The 18,892-nt window shown below is 41.3% G+C and overlaps 2 protein-coding genes across 4 annotated transcripts; both read right to left on the bottom strand.

Annotated features, from left to right (window-relative positions):
• Positions 1–2,478: 2,478 nt before the first annotated feature.
• e2f3 (E2F transcription factor 3) lies at positions 2,479–12,490 on the bottom strand. 2 transcript variants are annotated; one of them, XM_078175665.1, is made up of 7 exons: positions 12,183–12,490; positions 9,918–10,042; positions 9,453–9,690; positions 7,670–7,801; positions 7,279–7,393; positions 6,847–7,042; positions 2,479–3,905 (listed from the first exon to the last, which is right to left on the bottom strand). In XM_078175665.1, exons 3-7 carry the CDS (start codon positions 9,464–9,466, stop codon positions 3,658–3,660), a joined length of 705 nt encoding a protein of 234 aa, XP_078031791.1. In that variant the 5' UTR covers positions 9,467–9,690; positions 9,918–10,042; positions 12,183–12,490; the 3' UTR covers positions 2,479–3,657. The 2 variants fall into 2 exon arrangements, with proteins under 2 accessions (XP_078031791.1, XP_033492284.2); XM_033636393.2 differs by lacking the exon at positions 12,183–12,490 and adding an exon at positions 10,427–10,575.
• Positions 12,491–13,972: 1,482 nt separating this feature from the next.
• Positions 13,973–18,886, bottom strand: srfbp1 (serum response factor binding protein 1). Of its 2 annotated transcripts, none has more exons than XM_033637206.2 (3): positions 18,792–18,886; positions 16,048–16,527; positions 13,973–15,952 (listed from the first exon to the last, which is right to left on the bottom strand). In XM_033637206.2, exons 2-3 carry the CDS (start codon positions 16,513–16,515, stop codon positions 14,657–14,659), a joined length of 1,764 nt encoding a protein of 587 aa, XP_033493097.2. In that variant the 5' UTR covers positions 16,516–16,527; positions 18,792–18,886; the 3' UTR covers positions 13,973–14,656. The 2 variants fall into 2 exon arrangements, with proteins under 2 accessions (XP_033493097.2, XP_033493098.2); XM_033637207.2 differs by having other exon boundaries at positions 18,678–18,804.
• Positions 18,887–18,892: the final 6 nt, after the last annotated feature.

The following is an 18,892-nucleotide window of genomic DNA, read 5'->3' as shown; positions in this document are numbered from 1 at the left end:
AAAAGAGGAGCCTGTATGTTGTTATAGGTCAGTAGAATCATGTCGTTATTTCCACTGGTTTTAAACCAGCTTGTAACAAACACAGAGATGGTTTACACACTGAACACATGATTTTAACTGATGCAAAGTTTATTTTAGTCGCAGTGACAGTGTTGATATTTGACACTGTGATTCATCACTGCAGCTCAGAATAACATGAGACACCTGTGTGATGAGAACGAGGATAAAACGGATCATATTTTATTAGTAAAATAATCCACACACTGTTAATCAGCTCCTGTTATTATAAATGTCACACGTCAGTCAGACAGACGTCGTCAGTCATTAACTACTTTTCCACTCTTTACTTCAGCAGCAGAAACAGTCTGGTGTTACTTTAAAGTCTCTATGTGACACATTCAGAGGAGTTTCATCATTATCACACTGAACAGCAAATAATACTCTGTACTAATGTCACATACAGCTCAGTGATACCTGCACGTCATTTAAGTCTTGGCCGAGGGTGTATTCTTGGATAGTGTTTCAATGTTTCCACATTTTTTGTTATAAGATGACAGAGTATAATTTCCATCCCACTGACATTTGACAGTCACAGACACTTTCAGTACTGTTTCATCTCATATGATATGAAGCAGCCTCCTTCATTCATGGCTCTGATGATGTCACTCATAATTAACACCCCGCCTCTTTCACATGAACACGCTCGTGGCTGGATAGAAAACCCCAAAGTTGACTGAACTAGTTGATAACCAGCTTTGTAGCACTGGTTATCCAGTCTGCTCTCCAAAGACTTCCTTTCGTGAGGAAAGTTCATCTTATTTCAGATTCTCCCTTCACCATGGAGACATGTGATAAAAACAAAGTGTTATTCAGCTTCAGTCTGAACACCTGTTCAGCAGCTCGAGGTGGATTTTAATTGGCAAGTATTTCAGATTTGACGGTGGCAACTTTTGGTGCAGAGAGGAAATATAAAGAAAAACAAATGAGTAAAAGATTGTCACTGCTTCATTCCAACAAAACATGTTAAGAGTTTCAAACACTAATTTAAAGTGCACTTCATCTTTTGCACTTCTGAGAAGCTACATGGAGCAGCACGTTTTCAGTCAAATGGTAAACACTTGTACCTATGTCTATGTCCTCAAAATACACCTGCCCTAAAGTGACACCATCAGAGCTGAGCTCAGCTGACAGCGGTCACACTGCACATTTCTCTGCAAACAAGGGCAGGTTTTTATATTAATTCTTTGACTTGCTCAGTGTGCTGTCAGTAGACGAGTCCATGCCTCTGAACAGCTACAGGCTGCGTTACACTACCTGCAAGTCACTAGTGTTAATGTTAGACAGGCGACATGAACAGGTACGAGCATGTTTTCAAACCACTCCCAACAACAAAGGAATTAAAAAAAAACAAAAGCTTAAATGTCAAACTATGGCGAACTCAGTGAAAACTTTCTGCAGATGAAGTCTGAATCTACAAAATTAAACATGTAGTATCATCCTGAACAAACTCTGAAGACACAACTGGAGACAATCCAGACCTTAGTAAACGGACCAGGTCTCAGGAAAGACGTGATCTGTCCATATTCAATCTAAGGGCCTGTACACATGCTGCATTTCTGCGCCCTCATATCTGTTGTTTTGGATGTCGATGTTTTTGGAGGCACACTCAAAAGTAAGAGTGATGCTGTCACGACGCACCAGCATTCCTGATTACTCAACAGCTTAGCTAGCCCTGAGGTAAATGAAGTTCGACTTCTGGAACGCAGCAGCACACACCACATGTAATGTGAACAAACAAATTACAGCCATACTTTCTCCCGAAAATATCAGTGTGTGGCAAATATGAAGATCATTTTAAATAGGGCTACCGATATTTTAGGTGTAATACACACTCCAACAGAAATACTTGGAAGATCAGCTCTGCACTCAGGATCTTTGGTAAGTAGGTTATGATGTGGTGCTGGTTATGGTCTTTTTGCAATCTTAGACACATCCTGTCTCCACACTTTTTTTTAAACAGAGTTGGGGCACCCAACGGCAGGAGCTGGCATCCCATGTGCAGGGGCGGTGTCTTTGCCGCTGCAGCCCTGTGCTGCAGGTCATTCCCCCTTTCATGCTAAAAATATGTCCTGTCAAATAAAGGCATAAAGCCAGAAAAAAACAGTCTTAAAAAACAGTGAGCACAAGAGTAACACCTTGCGCCTGACCTTGTGTCTTCCAGGCAGTTAAAGATACGGCACGTGCACCGGCCAACTCAGGTTTTAGTGCTACAGCACTCACTGGCCTCACATTACCATTACATAAAAAAAAATTCCAGGAAATTCCACACAGAGGTCACAGATTTTATATGTGCAAACAAGACAGCACTGGAATAGGATCGGCCCTCGGTGTCAGCAAAAACTGAGAGTTGTTGGAAATCGGTATCAGGTGAGAAAAGTTGGATCGGTGTGTCACTTGAAGCAGAGCCAAGACAAAACATGAAGGTTCTTTACACTTTAATGCTTTAAATCACCTAATTGGGCATCTAAAGTGCTCCTTTGTGATCACAATACAAAATGTCATCTTTCCAGATAAAGAGTCAAAGGTCAAGAAGAAGTCCTGCGCTCAGACAGCAATGCTCCGAACCCCCGAGAAGGACACTTAAAATACTTCAGGATTTATGCAGTGGGGCTGCATGAGGTACATTTCTACAGTCAGTGTATTACTGTCAGTGGCTGACAGTCGGTAAACTAATGGTGAGAGCGTAGATTACTTACGCTGCAACCTGCCATCCACAGCGTCACAGCGACACAGACCTCCTGTCTGTCTCTGTAAGCTGAAACCATTTCCCTCAGTGGAAACAAAGCTTTGATTTACTTTAATTTCACAGATAAGAAACAATAAATTGTGAAGACAATAAAGCCTCCACAAAAATAGCATTTTAAGTCTTGTGTGTGATTTATCCTGGCTTCATATGAGCAGAGGAAATCTCTGCTAGCTGCTAGGCTAATTTATACAATGTAAAATGCCATAGGCTTGTGCTAATAACGTTAGCATGTTGTATTTGTGGGGAAAATGTGTCCAGATAAAGACAAGTGTTTGTCTGTGAATGCTGCGAGTTATAGTGAAGCTGATTTGTGTTTGAAACTGTCTCTATTAAGACATGTTTAATGTGTGTTTAATGTGTGTTTTGAATCAACTAAACTTTACAGCACTTCACAGAAACCTCCAGCACCAACCAGTGTTTTGGAAAATACATTCTGATGTCGACCTCTGTCCATAGCAATGTAATGCTGAGCTTCCCTGCTGGGACTTCTGCCTGTTATCCAAACTGACGGTGCATCGAGGTAATATATTGACTGTAAATAGGTACCTCATACAGCCCCACCTCCTACATCCCAAACCCAACAATCTAACAAACAAAAGCTGTGTTTTTTTATAACAGCATGCATGTCAGTCCAAGTCCTAGAGACAGCCAGGAAGCCGTGAAAAGATTCCAGGCCACCACATACCTGAGTGTCAGTAAATCCCAGTCACATCCTCCAGGATTGGCAAATGTATATATAAAACTAAAAAAGTTCACATTTAGTTCAGCACTTAGTTAATTTATTGTATCCTCTTGATATCCTCGTTGGTGAGGAGATGGAAACTGCGCCCAAAATGTCTGATAACAGCTGTTCAGAGAAGGTGCGACTGGTCCAGGTCGACAGAGGAGAAGAGGTCAGTGATGCCCTGATCCTCCGCCAGGTTCACCAGGTGCTGCTCCCCGTCGACAGAGCACGCTAGAGGTGGAGTGAGCGTGACAAAGCTCTGTTGCTCCTCAGAGGAGGGCTGGAGGGAGGTGTGCATGTCGTGTGTCGTGTGTTGTGTCGGCTCGGACGGCGGGTTGAAGGTACGACTGATTCCAGAAGTACAGTTAGCTTTGTCTGGAAAGATAGTGGGGTGTGGATAAGGGGACATGGGGTGGAAACAAAAGGTGAGCGATGAAGAACAAAAACCCAAAAGAAATGTGAGCCAACAATCTGAAAGCAGTGTTGAGAAGAAAAAGTAGAAGATATACTTCATCAGTCCCTGAGGGGAAATTTATTTTTCACTCTGTTGTCATACACACGGGCCCAAAATACACACACATGCACAAACAGGACCTATACATGCATTAAATGGAGAGATGTCAGAGCGAGCAAAGTGCCTTGAACAAGAGCCCTGAGCAGTTGGAGGTTCAGTGCCTCGTTCAAGGGCACCTCGGCAGTGGCCAGAAGGTGAACTGAGCTAAAGTGAACTCTAGAGCTAAATACAGAAGCTTATACAGCTCCTGTGTGGACAAAAAGCCCACGGCCTCCTTCTCTGAGGCAACACTGAACCATTTTGCAAAAGTGTTTAAACAGACTATGTGATGTTTAAAGACACAATATGTCATTTCTGTCACTGGGATTCTCTCACTCAAAACCATAACAAGAGATGGGCTTTGATGATGTCACGAAGTGACGTTTAATCATGGGAGTCGTGTCTTCATTGTGAAACAACTACAGATGAAAGTCTGTCTGATGTGACGCAGGCAGAAATCATGTTCACTGACGGGACAAATATTTGTCCCTGTAATGTTCACAGTATGACTTAAAGTCAGCCTCAATGACATTCATCAGCTTTGTCTTATCACTCCCCTGACTTGTTTGTGCGAGCCATGTGATCGTGGAGACGTATACGCCCTCTCACTGCTGAAATTCAGCAGCAGATCCAGTGGCTACAAAGCCTGCCAAACGGTATGCAGACTTCACCTACTTTGCGCACTGCAGGTATGTGCCTGCGTGATAATGGTGCGTACCCATAAACCGAGATACAGGGTAGGCCAAGGAGGGGCTTAAAGAAGGTAGATAGGTAGGTTTATTTTGACAACAATTAAAAAACATACATGAGTAACTGCAGATCAGTTTCATATACATTAATTAAAAATCGTTGAGGATTAAAATACACAATGAAGGCCAAAGGCTTATTTCCATTGTGGTCCTCGATGACAATAAAAGCTGGCAATTGTGTCAATGACAGGCAAGAGTGGCATAGTTAAAAACAAACAACCCCTTAAAAACATGTGATTTTTTTTTTTTTTTTTTTTTTTTTAAATGGAACCAGAAAGAACAGAATCTTCAATTAGTCAGCCATTTCCTAAGATTGAATTTCTCTCATTTGAGATTAATTTGAGAGAAACGGGAAGATCACACCACAGGCAAGCTGCAGTGTATGAAAAGGTATTTTTCGCGAACTTGGTTTTAAATCTCAAGGGAACAAAATTTGTTTGGCTGCCTCTGGTATTGTGAGAGTGTGTAGCTCTCACTGGATTAAAAAGGTCAACAAGGTAGGGAGGTGCATTTTTAAAAGCTATTTTGTGGGCAATGCCCATTTTAATCTGCACCACCCTTTTTTCCACATTTAAGAAATTAATCGTTTTGAAATGGACTAAATCCAAATGAGTGCGGGGTGCAGCTTCAAAACAACTCTAATTAACTTGTTTTGAGCAGTCTGCAGTTTGTTTTTAAGAGACTGTGCAGTGCCACTATACCAGAAGGTGGCAGCATAGTCAAAATGGCATAGCGCTAATGCTCCAGCCAAGGTTTTTAAAGTTGCTGAATCCGCGCTTAGTGTATCTTCTACAGTTGCTTTATTCTTATGAGATACCAGAATTGGTTCAATGTGCACAGATCTACCTTCAAAAAAGGATTTCACCCATTTTAAAACGTTACAAAAATACAAAAGTATTTGGCGGTCTGTACGCATTAACTTATCATATGCATCAGCTTGGTGGCTGGCATGAACTGCGTGTCATAGCAGCACATAAGCTGGCTCAATATTGAAATATCACAATAAATTAGTTCACTTCTGGATTACTGTGTCACAAAATACTGTTGTAGAAATAATATGAGCTGGTGAGCAGTAGCTGACATGAGTAGTATCACCTGGTGTTTGCTAGGGATGCATGATATTGGATTTTTTGCTGATATCCGATATGTCGATATATAACAACTCATTTGACCAACAGCCAATAGATATACACACTTTTTTCCCCGTCTAATTTTAGTGACCATCAAGTCTCTTCTGTCGTGGATTAACATCATATTATACATACATACTCTTATTGTGACGGCGCACCAGCAGATGGAGACATGAAATACAATCCCCTTCAGTGTATGTAATATTCATTCTTTGTGCAAAATAAGAAAAAGCATGTTGGCCAATTCTGATCATTTTAAAGCCAATATCAGCCTATACTAATGACGTGCCGATATCATTGTACAACCCTAGTGTTTGCCAGAACTTAGAGCATCTCGAGGGAGTAAAGGGGAGATGGCACCACTGACAGGCGACCAAATAAAACTCATCGTTTCTTAAATAAATTACACGTCTCTGGATTGAATATTGTTGGAAATTTTTAATGAAAATGTAAGTATACAATACAGACATGATAGATATTTTATCTTAAAGGTAAACTATGCAGGACTGTCAGTTACTGTTTGTGAACACAGTCAGTCGGGAAGTGAACGTAAAAGTCAACCCCAGATTCGCTCTCGTTCGGGTGTTTCATGTCACTATATTATATCTGTCAGTGCTTTGTCTGTTGGATGCCTGCTGCTTATGGTACAGCACCTGGGCGCTACTATTTTATGAAGCACTGTGGGGGTACACGCCCATAAACATCCCAAACACAGGAAATAAGAGGGAAATATGAGAATACAGGCAGAGGGCGGAGACCCTGCAGACAGATACACCACCACACACTGAGGGTGGGTCATAAGTGATGACAGAGAGGGATTACTTCTGTTTGAGTCTACACATTGTTCTTTAGGAAACTCCTGCACCTTTGGGTGTGACACTCACCTTTAGCAGACACCTGGACGAAGGCCGGGTAAGGCACGAGCAGGGCAGAGTTGGTCCCTTTGGCGGATGTGTTAAAGTGGCTGCCATTGGCACCACTGGCCCCAGAGCTGTCTGAGGTCTCCATAGGGATTGGGTCGTTAGTGCAGAGGAAGGCCTTAATGGGCCCCTGTGTGCTTCTGAGGTGGACCTGGAGGCTCTGAGCACAGACACACAGACAGAGAGCTTTTATTAAATGGTCTCAGAACACGAGCCGACAGCAGACACTTACAGTGAACAGTGTCTTGGGAGGATGTGGCAAGAACATAATGTAATTTGTTGCATCAGTGAGGCAATTAACCACCCTGTGTTGTTAGGCTGGGGTTTCAGAGTCAAAATATCGAGTCTCATTACAAAAAGAAAGATGTAATTAAGTGATTATGTTGAAAAATGTACCTCTTCAGGGTGTGGCACCTCCAGTGTTGTCTCTGCAGGGGCTTTGATCACAATCACAGTCTGTTCTTTCAAGCTGGGAATCCTCTGGACATCCTCATAAGTCAAATAGGCAAATGTGATCCTCCAGGTTAAAGAATATAATCAGCCTAGACTGCTGTTTGTGTGCTGCTGGGGATATACTCATGACTAAACCCAATATTATCATCATAGGCAACACACTGGTGGGAGTGACGGGAGGCGCTCATCCATCCAATCCCCACTGAAACAAACACGCTATTGGCTTGGATTGGCCTTCAGACCCATCACTAATTATTTCACACTTATTTGACTTAACTGAATGTGAATTTCAACAACAGAACAAAATAAGGCTGAACTTCCACTTAAAGGATATCTCTGACTGCTCTGGTTCTCACACAGCTGATGAACCTGCAGCGTGCAGCTCTGGATCAACTCATCCAGCCTCCTCTCCTCCTCAACCAGAGCCCTCAGCTCCTCATCCATGTGTACGTTCACTTCACCGCCCCTGTGCACACACATACGGGTTAACCACACAAATAACATCACTTGACATCAAACTGAAGATCGACCTTTGCTGATCATGATTAAATTCAGAATAAGACAACTCAAAAAAACAATAATGCCAACGATTCAGAGAATAATACAGTCACTAAATTAAGTCTGAGATCTTAAGTCTGAGCCACGAGTCAGCAGCTGATACCATCTTTAAAGAGAGAACGAGTCTTTTATATAATAATGTATACCTGGACCTAAACTGTTAAGTTTGCTTGGTAAATGGTAACTTAGGTATTTTTCAACCTGGACCCTTTTTTTGATGATTTGTGACCAATGGAGACAAGAAATTCTGAAATTAGTCCAGTACCAGAAGAGACTGCAGGCAGCAGGGAAACTGGGCACTATATTTGCCACTCACAGGCTCAGACTGTTATTATCAGTAGTAGTAGGTACAATCACAAGTACAGAGTTGTCTTGCCTTTAAGCCGGCATCGGAGGTGGTAACGACGCTGAAAGAAGATCTATGTAAAAGGGACAGCTAGTAGGACGGCACCATGGAAGTTACGCATGTGAAATTTTGACAACATGTTATGTGTACGATCCAAAGCAGGAGATTTTAAAACCCACTAGCAGCAGTCAGCAGCTAACTCAAAGAAGAACAGCTGCCGGAAATGTCTGAAAATTGGGAAACCAATGAGGTCTGGGAGCTCCTGATCCTCAGAGCAGAGGACGAGATAAGCCGCCATACATCAGAGACACTAAATGATTGTTATTGCCATGTTATGTCACTGTCGTTGTTTAGAAAGCGCTGCAATCGTGTATAACCCGGGGTGGGGAAGTGTGAATGGTTGTCTGTCTCTATGTGTCAGCCCTGTGATAGTCTGGTGACCTGTCCAGGGTGAATCCTGCCTCTCACCCAGTGTCAGCTGGGATAGGCTCCAGCCCGCCTGTGACCCCCAACATGATAAGAGGTTACATTAATGAATGAATGCCATCTTGTTCTGTTCCTACAGAGTGAAATCCTTTTTGTTTAACCAGAAAAAAGCCCCAAAATCACATCGCCAAACCCACCAGGCTGCATTCAAATAAACAGTTATTTTATTACTGTAAAACACACTTCATTCAAAGTCAACAGAGGCAAAACAAAACTCACAAAAGCAGCCTCGGTTTGTCTCTCCATTGTTCCAACAATCATCAACTCTACTTTGTTTAAAATAAACCCTTAACTTACGCAGTTAGATGTAATAATAAGACGGCTCTATGCACATTAAAATGACTGTTTATTTAAATGGAGTCTGGTAGGTTTGGCGATGGAGACGGAGAAACAAAAAGGATCTAGGGTCGACCTCTGAAGAAATCGTTTTCATGAGTTTTCAGACAGTTTAAACAACAATCTGTCAGTAGCAAAAACAAGAACTTTTAGTGGACGTGAATTGATGGTGCTCAGTTGCCTGCAGGGACACTGCAGCCGACCTCAACACTGAAACACTTTCAAACACAAAAACAAGGTAAAATAGGGCCCAGGTCAGAAAATACCAAAGCTAACCTTTAAATAGTTAATCATTCTTATGACACTGACAAAGTCATAATGTGCATGTGTGTGTTGTTCAACCAGCTCTTTTCCAAAATGCACACACTACCACTCATCAACTTATACTCACAACCACTCCACCATGTTTTTAGACTTCTTTTTGATGAGTTTGATCCCCTCCAGCACATTGGTGACATCATAGACCCGTCTCTTTGAGGTGCAGAGCTCCCGGGCGACTATGTTTAAGTCCAACACCCCATCAGTGGTGCGACTCAGCAGCTCCGTAAACCTCTGCGTCAGGAAACCCAGCGAGGTGTCGTTGTCCTTCTTCAACGGGGTCTTGGGAGCTATGGGACTGGGGGCGGGAGCTGGGAAAACAGGTGAGGACTTAGTACTTTTAATTTTGTAGTGATGCCTTTGCAGGTTCTTCAAATAGTCCTTCTGATACATCAAACTGTAGTGAGTTGATTTTAATCATTTGATTATTTTGACACCAGCAAACATCACATCAACAAATTAGTCTTCTGACTGAACAAAAGATGGGAACTGTTACATCACGGCCTGACAGACAAAAGCTGCAGAGGCTGGTATCTACCACATCTTTTGCGCAGCACAGGTCCTGTTTGGGACACAGAGTCACCAGGCTTCGTGGTTTTTGCTGTCCTGCCATCATCCTGAAGGTTCAGGGGGTCACTGACTTCCAGCTCCAGCCTTCTTTGCCTGAGTGAAAGAAAGCAACAAGTACATTTAAATACCTGACTGCATCATGTGGCTCACAGGGCAGCCATTTTGGGCAATAATACCATATAAACTTGTCATGAATCCACTGTTTTCATTAGAGACTAAAGTTGCATGTAATCAGAATCAATGCATGTGTCTCTGAGTGCAAATATAAAGTTCATCTCGTCACCTGCAGCTGGTTACTCATCGTTATTAAAGACAGTCCTGACCCTGGGGGTTGGGCCAGGAGCTAGCTTCCCTCAGCAGTGTTTTTAGCTTGTAGAAGCAACATCTCCCCATCCCCCTCCCACGCTCACCCACGGCCTAAGAGTAGTTTGCTGCTTGCAGTAATGAACACGGTGCAGGTTACAGTCCCCTCCTTACCAACGTGTTCCCACAGAGAGCAGATAGTCACAGAGCGCCGTCTGCGTTTGAGACACTCCGACACCAAAGTGTGCACAAGTGTGTTCCTACGAGGTGCAGCGTGATGCCCCAGCCAACGGTAAAAACAAAGTTACCGGATATACGTTAATGCAGCCGGAGCTTCGTAAATTCACTTTCAGAATAAAAGCATGGAGTGAACGCACAGCTGTACTTTTTCAAGACCTCAGCTTTTGTTTGGGATACATTTTAAATTTATCTGGGCTATTTGAGAATGTAGGGCCTAAGGTATAAAAACTAAGCGCTGTCTCTAAACATGAGGTAGGTTTTGGAAAAAAAGGTGTCCTCATATAGGGACAATGGATTACTTTTTAACAGCTGCAAACATGTAAGAAATAATAAATATGTTTATTTAAATACCTGAACACTGTTGTGCAAAATCAAAATTTCAAACAATGCAACAATTGTTAAATGAGTTCTAACTGTATGGGTTAGAGCTGTGGTTCCCAACCACGGGGTCCAGATTTCTCCTCAGTCATTAGTTCAAGGTCCACACAGTTTAATACATTCAGCACCACACTTGCATTTGGCCGTGTCAAGCTAGTTTGCTGTCTCTGTTAAGTAGTTGTATGTAGTCACTCAGTTTACACTGGGAAACTGCACCTCAAAATGAAAGCTCTGTGCTGAATATTAACTGTACTTTAAATAAAGTGTGATTTTCAGTTACTTGCAGTCCATTCAGAATGTACCCGCAACCCAGTTTGGACGCAGCCCACCAGTCGGGAACCATTGGATCTGAGGTCACTGTTCAGGTCTCAAACTGTGCTTGAACGTGGTTGTGCAAAAACAAAATTGCATATAATGCACCATTATAATGCAACAACCTTGTGATTTGTTCATTTTGTAACTCTGCTCACTTCTCCGCTCTGCACTCCAGTCTATGGATGTCCTTTTGTAGGAACAGTCTCTGTCACACCTGATTGACCTGTGTGAAATGCTGGGATAATACAATAATAAAGTCCCAGTGTCCTCAAAAGAGTACTTCCTAATTAACAGCATTTTTAGCTTGTTACTGTTGCTAAAACTGGTCACGTGTATGTCATATCAAACTACAGACGTTATTTAGCACAAATAAATACGTTTCAACCATAAATTTTAATCAGGTTTTGTGCTTTGTCTACTTTTGTGTCAGGATCTCTATATTTCAAAACACACATTTAAAATCTTTGTAATTTGCCAGAGTACTGTCAGTACAATGTGCCTTTATTTTGAAGAGAACTTTAATGCTTCCGGTTACAGCCAGGTAAGCCTTCGAGCGCTTGACGCAGCTCACTGAAGTTGTATTTCGAGTTAATAATGGAGGTAAATGTCACTAAGGAAACACACAGACCTCCCCTATGTGACTAAGTGGCTCATTTAACAAACCACACAAGTAGCTAGATAAATGTTAGCACGCAAACAACTCTGTCTGAAAGACATGAACCATCGAGAGGGTCAAGCTCGGAGAGGTTAAATAGTAAACACATCCGGATGTGTAATAAAATGGCTGTAACGTTACGTCTGCTAACGTTACATTACTTTAACTAACCAGATAACATGGCTGATGCTGTGTGTAAATTAATAGTAACATAACTCAGATAATTAATGGACAGTTCAGGCTAAAGTTAGCGACCACCTCACACACCAGCTAACCACTATCTAAGCTAAACTAGCTCCTCGTAACTTTGTCACTTAGTTAATTCTGCTCAGTTTAAATTGCCTTAACTCGTTCAGGCTTTAATCTCCGCCCTGTCCCGGTTGTTGATATTCCGGGAGGTGTACCGGATCGAAGAACCGGAGTGTCGCTGTCACCGTCCTGCCGAGGGAGCACGGAGGGCCGGTGGGCAGCACGGTGAAGCTAATCTCGGAACATCCCGCGTTGATATCGACAGAGCCCTCGCGACCGAGGACATCCCGTTAATTAACCATTTTTATTATTTCTACCGCTTATAAAACATCTATCAGGCCGAGTCGTGTCTATTTTATTAAATTATCTACATTAATAACACGGATAAATATTATTGTAGGTGGCAGAGAGCCGCCAATGATACAGCACGAGAGCTCCCATTTCCCGGGACAGTTTTAAACCATATTTGCATGTGGGCTGCTATTGGCTATCACTTACGTACGCAGTTCCATGTACGTCTGACGTAACTGCAGCCGACCAATGGCGACAGAACTCTGCAAGGAATAGTTTTATTAGTGAAAATTTACTTCAGGCCGTCATGCTGGGGACAAATGGAGGAACAAATGTACTTAAATTAAGTTAAAACATCTTTATTTAAAGAACATGGCTGCTGTCATTGACACACCGTCCAGTTTAAACCCGCAGCTCTTCATCAGGGTGCAAAAGGAGTCAAGAAAACCATTTATGTACATGTATGAATATATAATTTTATTAATATTAGTAGCAGTAGTAGTATTAGTATTATTAATACATATTTTTTCATTTTATTATTATTATTATTATTTTTATAAATGGCAAATAAACCAGGTAAGCACTTGGCAGCTCTTACAAAATGAATACAAGCCAAACTGACCAGAATTCTGAAAGATAAGGATTCAAATGTATTTATCAGGAATAATAGACTTATTAACGATACTTTCAAATCCCTTTATGAAAACATATATAAATCATGAAAAAAAACATGTTAAACCCAAGTTCTTTCTTGGACACAATCAACTTGAAACAAATCCCCAATGAAATGTCTTACCCTGTGGAATTTCATTCAACATCTTGGAGCAAACTGTCTCCCTTATTCATTCAAATGACAAAATACATGTCTAGATACTAAGTCCTTCCTAGTCTCTGTTGTATTAAACCAGGTGAGTCAGCAGAATCCTCCTCAGACTACTGAGCAATACATTTAATTAACTGTGACAATAAAATATTAATCAAAGTAATAAGCAATACATTAGCAAAGTTTTTACCAGATCTAATTCACGTAAATCAAACAGGGTTTATTAAAATAGGTATTTGCAAACCAATACAACATGTTTTAGTATCATACAATATCCAAAAAAGCACAAGGTTGATTCATTTTGTTAAATTATTGTATAAAAATCCTACAGTTCAGATTTATACCAACAATTACTCTCTGGAGAAATCAAAGTAGAGAGGAGTACTAGACAGGGCAGCCCACCACCTCCACTTCTTTTTGCTTCAGCTATACAACCATTATACTAACTGGTGAATGCAGGTGGGTAGCAGCAATTTTGTGCTGGATGGTTTTTGTTTTGTTTTGTAACACTTGTGGAGGCGCATCACCTTCAAAATGGCCTCTCATTGTGATCCATTGCTGTCAATGTTTACTTGACCTCTGTCCATCCTTCTGCACCCTGATGAAGCCTTAGGGTCGAAACCGCTCTGTGTTTTAGGGTGTTTTCACACTTGGTCCTTTTCAGCCCTCTCAACGGACTCAGAGCGGTGACTCAGCATTTTTGCACATATGTGAACACTCAAGAGAACTCAGATCCCTCAGGAGCAAGCCAAACTCAGACCATGTTTGCTTCACTTTGCTCTTTGCCACAAAACCTTTTTATAATACTGTACATTTAATGAAGTAAAGACAACAGAGTACAGCACATTAAAACTGTGACTACATGAACTTTTATATTGTTTAAACACATATTGGTGAGTGACGAGTACCAAAACAGGGAAAAGCCTGTGATCTAAGGTCTTGCTGCAGGAGATAATCATGTCTATCACTGTACATCAGTTTCAGAGATTGTGTGCTGTACAGTAGGGCCATAATTATGATTTTGGACAAGGCAGTGAAATTGTGTACAGGTATATAAATATATATATATTTTAAAAACCTCAACTATACATTTCTCACACAACTGGAATTCACACAAGCTGCTTGTTCCTCAAACTGTTGTTGACTGGTAGCAAATATGAAAAATGACATGTTTCAGGTGATGCAATTCACAGCTTACAGTTAAATTCATATTTAGGAATAAAAATATTTTAACAACACATTTCACTTGATGTTTTACACAAAAATCTCTGGGTCAGTTGTCCTGTACCAGCCATAAGAATGAAAAAGCAGTTTACACCCTGCTACACAGTTGGTATTGAGCATCCAACTATCAAAGAGACGACCTTTAACCTTTACTAGTGTGCCAGATAAACCAAATAAGACATTTAACCAAAAATATGTATTCAGCATTAACAAACAAAGACAAATCTTTTCAGTCATCATCATCAAACTTGATCTTCTTCCCCTGGAAGGCCAGGATTTGTCCTTGCTGCTCCTTCCGTTTCTTACTGGCCTCCCAGGATGGATGCAGTGCCTGTTGTGGTGCCTGCTGGGAAAAGACACCTCCACCCCTGCGATCGTTTTGCCTGATGACACCACCTCTGCCTCGCCCCCTCCCTCTGCCCACAGAGGAGAAGCCCTTCTCTGGCGACTCAGGATGTCGGCCCTCAGGACAGGGTTTGCTGTACTTGGACCCTGGACTCCTCTGTGCTCCTTTCTCCTGCGTCTGGAACTTGGACTGTTTACTGAAATCTCTACTTTGACCACCACCACCTCTCGGCTTCCCTTGCCCCCTAAATCTATCCCCACCTCTCCCTCTGCCTGCACCTCTGCCTCCACCAGGCTTGGATGCAGAGAGCGAGGAACAAAAAACCGTCTGAAGCGAGGTCGTTTTTGATTTCAGCCTGGACTCAAGATCATCAAGTTCACTCGGGACCTGGTCCGCCTTCTCAGCTTTCTCCTCTTCTTCACTCTTCTGCTTCTTCTTCTTTTTGAATTTGCTCACTTTTCCGAGAAAGAAGCCGCCATCGTCGTCGCTCTCCTCAGACTGGGAGGACTGCTTATGGAAACGCTCCTCTGTGCTGTCATCAAAGTACTCTTTCTCATCATCATCATCATCATCATCATCATCTGAAGACTCTAAATCACTCTCTTCCTCGTCTTTCGTTTCCTGATGTACTTCAGGTGTGGGCTTACGACTGGGTTTCTTCTCTGCACCTTTACTCGGACATTCATTTTTCACAATGTCCTTTACTTCACTATTCTTTACTAACGCTGGTCTCACACTCTTAGACTCTGGCATTTCTTCCCTCAGACCATCAGCAGTATCAGCTGCAGGAGCTGCTTTCACTGTTTCCTCTTCAGGTTCAGCTACAGATGCATCTTCAGTGTCTTTAAGGAAACTGTCTCCTTCCTTAATGTCTTTGATTTCCTTTTGCTCCACTGTAATGTCCTCCTCCTCTTTCTCACTCTGTCTCTCTATCTTTGTGTCTGGTAACTGTGGAGTCCCCTTCCCAGGTTTATTTTGCACTTTTTCCTTCGCTCCCTGCTTTAGCTCCTTCATCCGCTCCTCTTTGAACGCTTTCACAGCAGCTTTGATGGCCTCAATCTTCTTGTTGAACTGAGGGTGGGTGGCGATGCGCGCTATGGCCCGGTCAGAAATGGTAGACTTGGGGTTTTTGCACACCTCCTCAAAGTTGAGAGTCTTCTGCAAGGCTGTCTTGGTCACCTACAGACAGGGAAAACAGTTTATCCAGACAGACATTTCAGCAGCTGTCTCACCATTTTGAAAAAGGCTCACCAACTTGTTATTAGGAAACCTACCAGGTCTGGTGCAAGGACCTTCATGGCGTGGATCTCCTCCACCAGTCGGGCAGCTCTCCTCTGATTCCTCTCAACTTCCATCTCTTTCCCCTTCTTCTTCTTCAGAGCGCCAATCTGTCGTGTCAGCTTCCTGATTATCAGCGCCCTCACCCTCTTCACCTCCTTCCTCATCTTCACCACCTCGTTGTTGAGGTTCAGGCCCTTGTCCTGCTTTTTCGCTTTGGGTTTAACAGCTGATGGAATGTTTTTCGCAGTTTTATCTGCGGCCTGTGGCTTTGCTTCTTCTTCTTTTTCTTTTTCCTCAATATCTTCACCTTCCTGTTCTTCATCATCTGACTCATCATCTTCTTCCTCATCTCCGGAGTCATCCTGTCCTTCTTCCTCGTTGGCTTCTTCTTCCTCGATCTCCTCCTCCTCCTCCTTCTCTTTCTCCTCAGCAGATGGCTCCATTTTCTCTGTCTTGTCCATGGTAAATATTATCTGTTGAAACATAAGCCAGTCTTGGATCAGTCACTGAGTGTAACTCACTTCACTGGAAACAACCACAATATAACACGTGACAGTGAAAACAACAACCCCAAATCCAAGAAAGTTGTCACACTGTATAATGTACATATAAAAACAGAATTGATTTGCAAATCCTTTTCAACATATGTTCAGTTAAATACAGCCCAAAGACACAATATTTAATGTTTAAACTGATAAACGTTATTGTTTTTTTGTAAGTCTGAATTTGACGCCTGCAACACGTTCCAAAAACATTAGGACAGGAGCATGTTTACCTGTGTGACACCACCTTGTCATTTAACAACACTCAGTGAGTGTTTGGGAACTGAGGACAGTCATTGTTGAAGTTTTGAAAGTGAATTCTTTTCCATTCAGAACAAAACACGGTGAAGCAGCAGTTTGTTATCATGCAGCACAAACATGGAATAACCTCCCAGATGATGATGATGAAGATGATGTTACACAGTCCAGACTCTGAACACTTTTAATTCACAGCTTAACACATTTGTTTTTTACACTACCTGCTCCATCCTGTAATGACTGCAACTTTATTTTTAAACTTCATTTTAAACTTCATTTTGAATAATATTTTTACCTTTGCACCTCTTGTCTGTGCCTTAGTTTTAGGGTTGACTTTAAAATCTTATTGATGACATTAGATGCTCTTTGTGGCTCCAGATTACACTTCAAACCTGTTAGTCCCTTATGAACCTCTGCATAGTTTAAGATCTTCTTCTTCTTCTGCTAGTCCCAGAGTCCAGGCTGAAGACGAAAGGGGACAGAGCTTTTGCAGCCAGGGCCCCAAGGCTCTGGAACGAACTGTCCGAGGAGATATGTATGTATACGTATATATATACATATATATATATATATATATATGTTGTAGATTTGTCCATATGCCATGTGTGCCTGAGATTTTATATTGTATGAATGTTTTGTATTCAATGTTGTTTTTAGATTTTGTGCGTACCTACCCAGGGACTTCAGATGAAAAGTAGCTGACAGCTAAATCGGACAGAAAGCATCTTTTCTCATCTGAGATTAATGTTTTTGGGTTTTTTTGTGCACTGTCCCTGTCCAATAAAGAGTTATTATTATTATTATTATTATTATTATTATTATTATTATAAGGCTGTCTGTCTTCGTTTAAGTCTCTACTAAAAACATACTTCTATCAGAAAGCATATTCTGACTCTATCTGAGCTGTCTGTCTATTTTATTTCTATCTTATTGACTTTATTTCCTATTTATTATCTTGATTTTAGCTTTGGCCTTCATTATTTTATCTTTTACTAGATGACATTTTATGACATGTTATTTGTTTTATTCTCCTGATGTTTTAAATTTGTTTAGTTTGATTGTACAGCACTTTGTAAAGGTGTTTTGAGATGACATATGATAAGATAAAACTTAATTGTCCACACAGCAGGATAGAACAGCAAGTTGAATGGCAATAGAATACTTTTAGAATAAAGATAAAATACAAAAAGATATATATCAGACACTAAATTTAGACACAACTATACACTCAATACTATTTACAACTTTCACTTGTGCACATATGGAAAAACGAATATGTGAATATGAATTTATGTATGGGTATGTACAGCTGTACAGGATAACACCTGCACATTGGATGCCATACACACATAATTTGTAGTATTAAAATCAAAAACAATGTAAGAAAGATTTAAACAGTGTTGCCTTGCAAAGGCAGATACCATAGAGAGACATACTGGAAAGAAAGGTGCTATATAAATAAAGTTTATCATATTCTTCCATTTTTAATGATTACTTTTTTATTGTAAATCATTTAGTACTTAATTTTACTTTGTATGTATTTTCTCTCTTTGGTCTTTTATTGTAAATCTCTATCCTTTACGAAGTCATATTTTATTGCTCTGTTAAACGCTGTGAATTGCCCTGATGTGTGAAATGTGTTGTACAAATAAAGCTGCCTTCTTGCCTACATTCGTGTTACACCACGGAGTGCTTTTATAATGTGATGTTGCAGCTGAATAAACGTTAAAACAAAGTGCATCTCTGCTGAGGGAGCAACAAAGTGGTTAAAGCCTGAACAGGACTGAAAACAAACGTGGCTGAGCCAGCATGGATAACTTTACCTTCTGACGTCATGTGGATAAAGGGTTTATTTCACGTACCTGTCGCGTTAACACGACAAACATCGAAGTATTAACTTAAATAAGATCACCTGACTTCAGTAAGATCACACTTACCGCTCAGGAATGAACATTAATGATTTAAAACTGAGAGAAACGTCTCCACTCGCAGGGCGCCGCCATGTTTCCTCCGCCGACGACGACGTGATGGCGTCAGA

The sequence above is a fragment of the Epinephelus lanceolatus genome, chromosome 16 (assembly GCF_041903045.1).
Source record: "Epinephelus lanceolatus isolate andai-2023 chromosome 16, ASM4190304v1, whole genome shotgun sequence".
Classification (NCBI taxonomy): domain Eukaryota; kingdom Metazoa; phylum Chordata; class Actinopteri; order Perciformes; family Serranidae; genus Epinephelus; species Epinephelus lanceolatus.
The sequence above is the reverse complement of the archived record's forward strand: the minus strand, read 5'-3'. Positions and strand labels throughout refer to the sequence as shown.

Excerpts from the sequence above, each read along its gene's own strand:
- e2f3 (XM_078175665.1), bottom strand. Across the intron at positions 7,394-7,669 it reads GAGAACCAGAGCAGTCAGAG|ATTTGCCTATTTGACTTATG; the intron begins ATATCCTTTAAG and ends CTGGAGGATCAC. Across the intron at positions 3,906-6,846 it reads CGTCCAGGTGTCTGCTAAAG|ACAAAGCTAACTGTACTTCT; the intron begins GTGAGTGTCACA and ends CTATCTTTCCAG.
- srfbp1 (XM_033637206.2), bottom strand. The coding sequence starts at position 16,515 with ATGGACAAGACAGAGAAAATGGAGCCATCTGCTGAGGAGAAAGAGAAG. Across the intron at positions 15,953-16,047 it reads AGGTCCTTGCACCAGACCTG|GTGACCAAGACAGCCTTGCA; the intron begins GTAGGTTTCCTA and ends CCCTGTCTGTAG.